An 11,346-nucleotide genomic window follows, 5' to 3' on the forward strand; every position below is an offset into this window, starting at 1 on the left:
CCCAGATCCTGAATTTCTTGTAATCCCCTGATCTGAGTGCCTACAGCTGCTCTGAGCACCAGACCTTCAGGAGTTCCTGATGGCAGGAGAGTGGTTTCTGGTGGGTTTGGCTGGGGCGTGGCTATCTCTATATAATCTGCCCCTGAACACAATAAAGGGGGAATTTTTGGGGAATTCAAGGATGACCCGTGTCGCTGTCTCTCTGTCTGTGTGTGTCTGTGTATTTTAACCTCCAGCCCCTTGCCCGAAGCTCGGGATCCGGGTGCCAGTGCACAGAGCACAGGCGCAGGGGCGCGGTGTGCGGCATGTTCCTCCCTCCCTCCCTCCCCCTCCCTTACAGATGTTCATGAGCCAGTGCACTGGCTTTCCTCCTCCATAGTCTGCTCTATGACTCACCCTGAACTTACAACTTGTCCTGTATCTCTTTGACGATCTGGAAAATGAGAGATTTTGCAAACCCAAAGTAGACTGAAACAGTCTCAGGGTTTATCCTAAAGACTACAGACAGTAGCTGGTTAAACCTATACACAGAGATTATTTTTAAACTATGTTTAAAGTGACCATGATTATCTTCCATTCTGTGGGTGGTTTTATACTCTTAGATTTAGGTAGCAGGGTAGCATGACTCAGAGCTTGAGTCTGAGAGGCAGACAGCAAGGACTCAAGCTTTAACTTCATCATGGTTGAATCTGACAACCTTGGCCACCTAACATACTCTTTCTAAGTTTCCTTATCTGCAAAGAGGAGCTTGGAGAACCCTGGCTTTGAGTTGTGTGAGGATTAAATGGACAAATTTCTGTATGAAGTTAGGAAAGAATCTGGCGGGGACCAGAGTACTAATAAATGTCGTGGGTTGGTATATCCAGAGGCTAACGAGGAAGCCTACAGCTGAACAACTGCTCATCCGTTCGTTTCCTTACTCAGTGCTTAATTTCTTTCTTCATTAAAAATTCACTAATTATCTAATAAATAGTAGGCACTGTGCTTGATGATACGGCAGCCAAAGTGATGATGGGACGATGCCATTTAAAAGACCACAGGGCTCAACAGAAAGATACAAAAATGTATACAAATAACTATAGCGGTTGGAGGTGTTGCTTCCTAGGATGTGGGAATCATGGATTCGACCTTTATTCCCACCAAAATGAAATAAAACTTGAAACAAGAACAACAACTATAGCACAGAATAGAAATGCTTAGTGCAGAAGAGGTTCAGATATCGCAGGGAAGAGTTCTGCAGACAGAGTCACATCATCAACTTCCAGGACCTGCTCACAGCTACAGACAAAGTCTGTCCTTTCTGTCTTTATTAACAAATTATTAGAAACATGTTTATGGTTAGGAGTGAGGTGTGTGTGTGTGTGTGTGTGTGTGTGTGTGTGTGTGTGTATGTGTGAGAGAGAGAGAGAGACAGAGAGAGAGAGACAGAGAGAGAGACAGAGACAGAGACAGAGAGAGGAGAGATATTGATTCTAGCCTCATTTCCATATTTGAAGCACTTTTTAAAGTTACATACATTTAAATGAGTGACATTTGTTCTTAATTTGTCAGCATTATTATTACTTTGTTTTTAAAAATAGGCTGTGATTTACAAATTTTAGTAGCTAGTTAATGTGCTGTTAACCCTCAAATTTTCTTTGCTTTTAAAATTCACTTATTCTTTCATCTTTTGAGTATTTGAGCCATATAAAATGTTTACAATATGCCACAGGAGTGTGACGATTTACATTAAATCAGGACTCAAATGGCTCCTGATAATCTGTTACTAATCATGACACTATAAAAATTGTCCTCAGGAGAAAAACCTAGAAAGGATTTTACAGAAGGCCATTACATGTCAGAGAATGTTTTCCTCTCAAAATCAGTGCTAAGAAATATTAGGAAGTACTGGGCTCACAAATCATAACGCAAGCACACTTCAATGTAGTTCTAAGTGAGATGGAATATCTTTATCCCCTTTCGGTTTCTGCAAAGGCGGAATGTCCCTGCCTATGGTTTTCCTGGGTGAGTTGTCACGACAGGCTAACATAAGTGTGTGTGCCATGCTACAGTAAGAAAGCTAACTTTGGAAAGAGAGAAATTCAGATAACCTTGTGGAGCCGAGGAAGCCGTGAGTCTGCATGCTGCTATGAATATTTTGAAAATGACTCAATTTTAAAATGAGTGGTATTTTATGGCTGTAACGGCTTGTAAGTCACTCAGGTTCCAAAAGCTACTAATCGCAATTGCTGAGAAGAGCATTAGTGCAGTTTTTGCCCTCCTGCTGGTCCTCAGGCTTGCTTCTCATTCACTTCTGGTCCCTGAGATGCATTAGTGTGAGCTCTAAAGACAGGCAGACGCCTTGAGGGCAGATACACTAATATAGTTTCAAAGTATCCCTTCCTTTCATCTGCTACCTTGTGGAGAAAATGGAGCATGCCCAAAGGTGCTCATGTCTGCTTTTTCAGTCTTTGGAACAGAAGCCTCTGACCCCGAGCTAAGCACATTCTGGATGGGCCAACCACCTTACCTTTAAAATCTTTGACCTTAAGCTGAACATGCTCAAAAGTATTCTGCTCACATGGCAATCCTCAAATTCTTACCCATGTACATAAGTAAAGACTCTTTAAATAACAACCCCACACTTCCTTTGTTAGACAGGAGATGCTGTTTTGTGAAGGAGCCCACATTCTATCCACAGCAGTGAATCCATGCTCTTCCATTTTGACTGCTTGGTCCTGCTTGTTCTTGGCTGAAACTCACCAAGAGACAGCCCATTGCGTTCAGATGTGTTTACAATGTAGCATTTATCACAGTCAACCTCTACAATGTATTTCACGATATAGTTTTGACTAAACATGCTATGTAGGCAGACTGAATACTTTCTCCATACTTGTTTACCCATTATTCCATTTTATTTATAGCATGTGAATTTTTGGTGACGGCACAATGAGTGTCTAAAGAACAACCAAGAGTAAACGCAAGTCATGGCTTAGTCCGTGCTTCAAAAGAGAACTTTAAAAAACAAAAACAAAAACCAGACAAACCCTATTAACCATGTTCAGTCAGAAGTGTTTCAGCTATTTCTGTGACATCCCCCAGGGCAGATGTTACAGAACTCTAAGACAGTTTTACATGTAGAGGTTTACAGGTATTACAAGGTTCTCAAACACCCAGATAATTTCAAAACAACTTCCAACTTCTAAGGTACTTGTATTAGGATAAGGCCTAAGGTGAGCACACTTCATTCTTGGGCTCCTTTCTGCTCATGCAGAGAAGCCCAGCACTCTTGGAGTATGCTTTGGTACTTTGTTACTTACGGTTGAGGGGCAGGCTCGCGTTCGTTGTGCCCAGTTTGTTGGCAGCCACACAGGTATAGTTGCCGAAGTGCTCCTGTGTCACGTTGGTCACCGTGAGGATGGACCTTGTGCTAAAGTTCTGAATGATGATTCCTTGTTGGCCATTGAAGAGCCTGGAGGACAGAATACACTCTAGTAAGTATGGGTCTTGAACATCAGCTTCAAGCTCAGTTTAGGCAGAGTTGCTATGGAAACCTGTAAGCTTCAGTGTCACCACTTCTACATGGACCTCAGCAACATGGTGCTAGCCCTGTTCCTTAGCACTTCTGTTACTCTGGTGGATTTGAAAAAGGCAGGCTTAAGAGCTGTCCTTGGCTCTCATGGACTAGCAAGCCAGACCTTGATCTTCATGTGTACGCTCCCTAGTGTACGAATTAACCCAGCAGAGCAAATGCTTCTCGTCTGTCAAAGCCCAGGAAGAAGAAAAAAGACATAGATACTGGCCCAAAAGCTGGGTCAATCACATCTGCATAAGTTGACTGGTTTATAGGAGCCTAAGACATTTTTAGATGACATTCACGGGTAACTTCTCTGAAATCATATGTCACGACTGATAGGATTCAAGTCAAAAGTCAATGCCATATAGCTGTTGCCATGGACACCAAGGCAGAGATGGCTTCCTTCAACCTAGAGAGAGAAGCATAGCAATGCAGAGGATTTTAGGATTGGCTTCTCCTTGATACTACTACTGACTTCCTGAGTGTGTCTTGCCAAACAAAGCATCTCAGGCCCTCATTCAAGTGAGCTGGCCCAGCTCCATGGTTTAGTAACAGGTAGCATCTCTCCATTTCTGCTTCTTCCTGATTCAATCCTTGGCGCTCAGCTCCTACTGTTCCTGTTGCTCAGACCTCATGTCATCTGGTCTGTGTTCTATTGTTTCTTAAAGGACTCTCTTCCCTGTGCAACCTACTATTTCATTGCTCTTCAGTTGGCACATACATGAGGTTTCCTGGACAGACTGAATTTTTTTGAAGATCCTAAAAAAAGTCCAGAGTACAGGGGCGTGCTTTGTATGACATTGGAATTGTGTGCCATTGACAGTAGTGTCCCAAGTACATGCATATGTAGGTCAATGGAGTCAGGGTACATGAGAGGAAGCCAAATGGAAGATGTTTTCTTTATAAATATAGGTTCTGCCTCAAGGAAGATAAAACCAGGTTTTACCTTTTTTTTTTTTTTTTTTTTTTTTTTTTTTTTTTATAATCTGGTTTTTCTGTAAAAGAGTTCTAGTTATACTGGGAGGGTATCTTCCCCCTGCAAATGGCCAGGTAGATTTTCCTCTCGTGTATGTTCTGTATCTTACGTGTCTGATCATGAAGAAGTTCATACATGGCCTCCATGGAATATGCACTGACCTATGCTCTCTAGCTCACACTGAATCATCACAAACCATTCTACTTATAATAAAAATCAGAAGTAGCAAGATATGACTACTCTAGGCATTACTTCAATTTCCTTAGTGGTTGAATTTGACTTATTCAAAACGTAAACTTTAAACAGATTAATAAAACTTTAGTAGAATAAAGATTAAACAAAACTTAAACTTCAACAGTAATAATGATTCCCAATTTTAAATAAGAATATAGGATGAAAATCAAAACGAAAATGTGTGATAAATTCTTAGTGCCTTATTATAAGCTTTCATGCCTCACATTAATAACCTTTAACCAATGGATTAATTAATTAATATAATTTGGTTTTCAAAGATCGTTTACTTACTATGTATACAGTGTTCTGCTTGAATGCCAGAAGAGGGCACCAGATCTCGTTACAGATGGTTGTGAGCCACCATATGGTTGCTGGGAATTGAACTCAGGACCTTTGGAAGAGCAGGCAATGCTCTTAACCTCTGAGCTATCTCTCGAGCCCTACGTAATATAATTTGATGCCTGAGATTGAACCCAGGGCTAAGTGAACACTCTACCAACTGGGAAAGATCTACATGCATCCCTTTAAATTCTTTATTTGAAAATGATTGTATATAATACATGTTCAGATCAGTTTCATTTCCCTGCCTGCATTGGTACTGGGATTTAAGTCACTGTGGCCATGTCTGTTATAGATACATTTTCCGAGGGCTCTGAAATTTCCTGGATTTCTGAATTCCCACTGTGCCCCAAACCAGAACTGTCTTGTTGCTACAGAACTGAGAAGAAATGAACTAGAATCTTCTGCTTGAACTCTGAGATGTTCTCAAGGGAGCGCATTCAGAAGCACTCTTGCTTGTCTTTGCCATGGCTTTCTCTCTGGGTGCCTAGCTTTCAGTTTCCTGCTCTACAGATGTCGCTGAGTCATGCACCAGTACGCCCACGCTCTGTGCAGCCCCTGCTAGAACATCCCAGCAGTAGCATCTGCACCGTTACCACAGCAGCACTGGAGAGCACCAGCCCACCAGCCGGGAGATGATGAGGACGCTGAGCGAGAAGCGTCTTCCCTCAGGACTGTCTCTGGGGGAAGCTGCTTTCCTGAAATTAATGAAGTCTATAGCTAACTTCCTTCTACAGCTGGAAGTTGCAGAACTGTTGATCCCGTAAACACCCTTTAAGACATGCTCCTCCCCTGGAGTGCTTTTGCAAAGCTGTCTTTGAGACAGTGTAACTACCAAAGTGGTTTGTGTGTCCAGAGGATGTGCCTCGGTGACTTTATCACAGGGATCTTGGCCTGAGAGTTTTATCAAATAGTCAATCAATTCTGAAAACGTTTGCTAAGTCATTATGGATGAGGGGGGGTTCTATGTCAAGGGGTTAGAAACTAGATTATCATAAAGGCTGGCTTTCTAAAGGCTGAAACCAAGGAGAAGAAGCAGCTCTGCCACAGATGAACCCTACCCTAGGCACTGAATCCCAAACTAAGAGCCCGCTTAAAAGCTCTAGCATGTATGATATTAATGTGATCAAAACCAAATAGTGAATATTTTAATTGCTGACTTATTTTTCTTTTTGAAAATTTATTTCAAGATGATTCTCTGTAACTATATTTTTTATGAAGAGACTTTCTTAGGTGAGAACCTAGGGACGTTGGTTCGGCACTGCTTGAGAATGCAAACCTGAGTTTGATGCCCAGCATTTTATAAGAGGGGTGTGACAGTACACACTTCTAATTAGGAGATGGAGACAGGGCAAGTCCTCTGAAGCTTCAAGGTCATCCTTAGTCATGTAGGAAGGTGATACCTAGCCCGGCCAGGTGAGGTCTTTCAGATAAAGAGATAGAGTCAGGTGGTGCACACCTTTAATCCCAGCACTTGGGAGGTGGAAGCAGGTGGATCTCAATGAGTCTGGGGCCAGCCTGATCTACAGAGTGAGTTCCAGGACAGCTAGGACTGTTATGCAGAGAAACCTTGGGTAAAGCCAAAAGAATAAAAAGAAATGAGATAGAGATAGAAATATAGATAAACATTCTCTTATATTGTTTTATACTGCCTGATGGTTTCTTGTACCCTTTCTCTATCAGGAAGAGACTCTCTGCTGAAGTAGGAGTTAACATCATGCACCAGGATTTCTGCTCCTGACAAGAACAGCCAGAGCATGTGGTACTTACAGGGAAGTACCTGTCCATTTATCCTTGTTGATGTCCACCAGGATAACTTGGGTATAAGATCCTTCAACTACTCAGACCCTGCTGTCCTCCACTCCTGGTATCAGACCAAGTTTGCTTCAAATTGAGGGCCATGGCTCTGACTCTCTGTCTTTTGCCAATGCCTAATAAATCTGGGAGTTGCAGGCTGATTTGCTTTGCCAGCATCTTCTGTGGGCTACCGAGAACAGAGCCCCACGAGGAATCACTGTATTAGAACAGAGTCCTGTAGTTTCCAGCGCCTGGGGTAACACATGGAAACCAGGGGCACTTAGCCACCAAGTGATCACAAATTATGATCATTACCTCATTTGGGCTATAGCTATCTAAGGTGACCAGGAGAGCCAGTAGCAACTTCACCAGAGAAAATGCAACAGCAGTGTCAGCATCAACGGCTAAGATTGCAAACATAAATAGGGCAGTGGCATTGTGCCTTACTCGGTCTCGGGCCTCACTCCGCTTTGGGGACTATTGCCTGCTCTTTCTTTCCAGGCCAGAATTAACAATAAATGCCATTGGCCCAGGGTCATGACTGTATATCTATTCTTACCATGCATGGGAATGCTTCACATATATGTGGATGTGGTAATTGCTCTCAATACATAACCGAAAATCTCCAGTATTTGTACATGAACGTGTGGTGTCAAGATATTCATTCAGTGAAAATTTGCTGAGAATATGAACGGATGTTCTTGGCAACCGTAGGAGATAGGTGCTATTTATTAGTCCTAGTTCCGAGAAGAGGAAGCAGAAGTTTAGAAGGATGAAGCTAATTCATCTTCTACCAATGTTTAAATCAGGCTCTCCTCTGACTGTAGATGTACACCCATCACAACAGTTAGTGCTGACCTCTTCAAGCAGAAACTGGGTGTTGTGTTTGAGTCCAGGAAACAGATGCCGAAGGAAAGCTGAGTTGGGCCATGGAACAAAACAGCAGAGTGAAAGAGTGAGCTGACATGCTGCAGCCACGCCAGGAAAGCTGGGCTCTCTCCAGGTGGAGAGTCTAGCGGGGTAGAAAGTCAATGCACAGGGCTTTGATTCTGGGGGCTTCCTGGATATCTTTCTGGGCCTCGTGACAAACTCTGGGACTTAGTTCTGCCGTGAGTGAGGCTATGCACACAGCTGCCGCTGGCCTCCCCTGGAGTCAGTCTCTCAGGTTGCACATAGCTTGAGATGAGGAGCTACAAATGCTCTCTTCCTCCCTCTGGAGCCGTGCCCTAACATGCACCCCTCTGACAGGAGTGACTGCTTGTGGTTTAATCTGTATAATTGGGGAGGGGATAATGTCTCCTCGTGCAACGTGGTCCAGAATGGCAGCAAATCAGTCATGGACCAAAAATGTGACTTCTTTAGTTATTAAACTGTCTCCAGAGTTCAGGTTCTGTAGAGTTGTGGTGCTGCTGAGCTCAAACCCGACCTGGCTGTGTTAGCAGCTGAACGTCAGTCACGTCTCCTCATGTGGATGTAGCTGCACATCTTCAGGCATTTTTCTGCATACTTTGGATTCCTGTCCATCTTGCCTGTGAGTGTGGAACTGTTTAGTGAAAACATTTCTCAATGCCTTTGTTGTTTATTCTACCCTAAGCACGTTGTAGAATAGTGTTGGCCAGTTAAAGCATGGCACACAGTGATTGTCACAGGCTTGGCTACATAAATTAGGCTATTACATCCTTATAAATCTCTATGCTTTCATCTGTGAAATGGGAGAAACTAGCCCAGTAGCCAACCACGGGTGTAAGAGTTGTTTTTAAATGGCGATGTGTACTCAAAGGTGTACCTCAAATGTAGAGACCAGAGTAGGACATGGGAAACCACTGTTCAGTGACAGGGTCTGTTCCTTAGGAAGGACACACTGCTTCTCAGACCACAGCCACATATTCAATATTGAATATACAGGAAACTGTTTTTAAATATTTATTTTTAAAGCCAGGTAAGTGATGGAAAATATCACAGCGTTGTGACTTCAGGACATGCCAAACTCAGTATCAGTCATGTGCCCCTTATCAATCTCATCCAGGCTTTTTGGGGGATCCCCAGGCCAGGCAAAAGAAACCAAAAGTGAAAAGGAGGAGTGAGAGCGGCAAGAAACCAGTGGGGAAGGGAGTTCCATGGCCTGCTGCTGCAGCCACCTTTTACTTTACTGTGAGGCTTGACACTTGAGGCTGGAGAAGAGTAAGGTAGCGTTTATTCCTGGGAGCATTCTGGAGACTATTATGCATCACTGTCTGAGCCCTAAGGGATATCTATCTTTAGTTGTGCATCTGAATAAATTAATATTATTATAATACATTAAGCTACTTTAATGATTTTAGACTTTATTAAGCTATTTAAAATGTATGCCTTGTTTACTCTATCAATTTTAATGAAATTAATAAATTTAGATCAGAGACTTTTGGGCTGCCTTATGAGGGACAGTTTGATTTACTTTGGGGGGGACCTTGAAGCCCCACATGGAATAAACAAAGGCTACAGTGCAGGGCCACCTCTCGCAAATAACAGTGGGTCCTATACCCTTGACAACCTCGGCAATGACTGAATCTCTTCATTCTGCTTGAACTGTTTTCTTTTTTATTGATTTTTGTTGAGTTCTACACTTTTCTCTGCTCCCCTCCCTGCCTCTCCTCTTTCCCCTCCAACCCTCTCCAAGGTCCTCATGCTCCAAATTTACTCAGGAGATGTTGTCTTTTTCTACTTCCCATGTAGATTAGATCTATGTAAGTCATTGCCAGGAACTGCCACCAGCATCATCTCCCTGGCCATGTGAATGTGTATGTGCATGTGTGTGATTGTGCATGTCTGCATGTGTGTATCTGTGTCTGTGTGTAATGTATCTGTGTGTATGTATCTATATATGTGTATGTTCATGTGTGTCTATGTGTGTATGTGTTTGAGTGTGTGAGCATTTGTGTGTGGTTGTGCATGTATGTACATGTGAGTGCATATGTGTATATGTGTGTGTGATTGTGAGTGTCTGTGTATGCATGTGTATGTATATGTCTTGCATGTAAGCATCTATGTGTTAGTGCATATGTGCATGTCTCTGTGGGTGTATATGTGTATGCATGTGCATATTGTGTGTGCATGTGTGTATATATACATGTGTCTATATATGCATGTATGTGTGTGTATGTATATCTGAATGAAAATTTATCTTTGACAGCCTTGGTGTAAGAGACATGGACATTTGTAAACATTTTCTTAATTACAAGTAAAATCTTGTGTAGATTATTTCTGAATGTTTATAGAAGGGTCACAGATGAAAGATTTCTGAGAACCAAAGAGCTTGCAAGAACTATTCCATGCTGGTGGAGTCTCTGACAGAAACGTCCTCCTGGAGAGGATCCTTGGAGCTCAAAAGAAACTCTGAAACCTGATATATCTGTCCCTATGGAATATATACCTAATCCTATTTTGTGTCTGGGCATTCACTACAGTCATTGGGAGTTATTAGTGAGCGTTTTTTTGAGCCATCTTTTGTTCTGCGAACCAGTAATCAACTTGAAATGGTATTTTTCTTGGTGTTTTGTCTTTCCAAACTATTTCTGATAGACTGTGGAGCCATCCTGAGTGTCAGAGTAACAGGGTTGACCCATGGACCCTACCTGAAGATTTATGAGACCCAGGCTCTGCTACCAACTGCCCCAACTTGTGCAGACAATTAGGAAATGCTTTGTTTTCTGCACACAGAAGGAAGAGCATGGACACCTGTCGGCACTCTCTCTTAGGAGCCAGCGTCTATCGGCAGCTCAGAGTGCCCCCTCCGTACAGCAAAGGGTGAGCTTCACTCTGAGGAGGTGAACATCTGAACAGCCCAGGCTGTCAGGGCAGATCACCTATGTGCAGACAGGTACTGTAAGCAGATCCTTGACTCTCCTGAGTTCCACAGAGAAACTGCCTTGGTCATTTGAGAGGACCTTATTGTACCACTGGTTGGGAGTTTGGGTATTTCTTCAGCTATAGCTCAAATAGTGGTAGGTGTGCATTACTTTCTGAACCGACTGTGTTTCTACCTTTTGTATGTGCATCTGATTGTGACATTTTCTACAGGTGTGTGAGTTTTGGAAACGTTGGTGGGACTGAAGCTTCCTGCCTACATTGACTACATCCCATTGCTGCCTTTTCACAGGCTCCAAAGGTCCCCCAGGATCACGGGAGCCTTTTGGCTATGTTAAAGGATTTGGGAGGGGGCATGACTCCAGAGCATTAGAGGCAATTGGAAATGAGGGGAGCATGGACAGGACCCCATATTTGGAGGACAAGTGATTCTTACTGTTAGCTTTTAGGAGCTAACAGCCACAGATCCAAATCTGAGTTTGAAAGACAGGTTAAGACAATCTTAATCATCTTCTCCCTCCTTCTGTTCCTCATTGGGACTTTGGGAGCTCAGTCCAGTGTTCCAGTGTGGGTCCATCGCCAGATGAAGGTTCTATGGTGA

The 11,346-nt window shown here is 42.9% G+C and overlaps 1 protein-coding gene across 2 annotated transcripts in view; it reads right to left on the reverse strand.

Annotated features, from left to right (window-relative positions):
- The window catches only part of Negr1 (neuronal growth regulator 1), a 791,857-nt gene that overhangs the window by 241,337 nt on the left and 539,174 nt on the right, over nucleotides 1–11,346 (reverse strand). For both annotated transcript variants that reach the window (XM_026784203.1, XM_005357456.3), the window contains exon 6: nucleotides 3,300–3,451. In XM_026784203.1, coding sequence (XP_026640004.1) covers nucleotides 3,300–3,451 — 152 coding nt within the window. The remainder of the gene's footprint in view (nucleotides 1–3,299; nucleotides 3,452–11,346) is intronic.

Source organism: Microtus ochrogaster, chromosome 21 (assembly GCF_000317375.1).
Source record: "Microtus ochrogaster isolate Prairie Vole_2 chromosome 21, MicOch1.0, whole genome shotgun sequence".
Lineage (NCBI taxonomy): Eukaryota > Metazoa > Chordata > Mammalia > Rodentia > Cricetidae > Microtus > Microtus ochrogaster.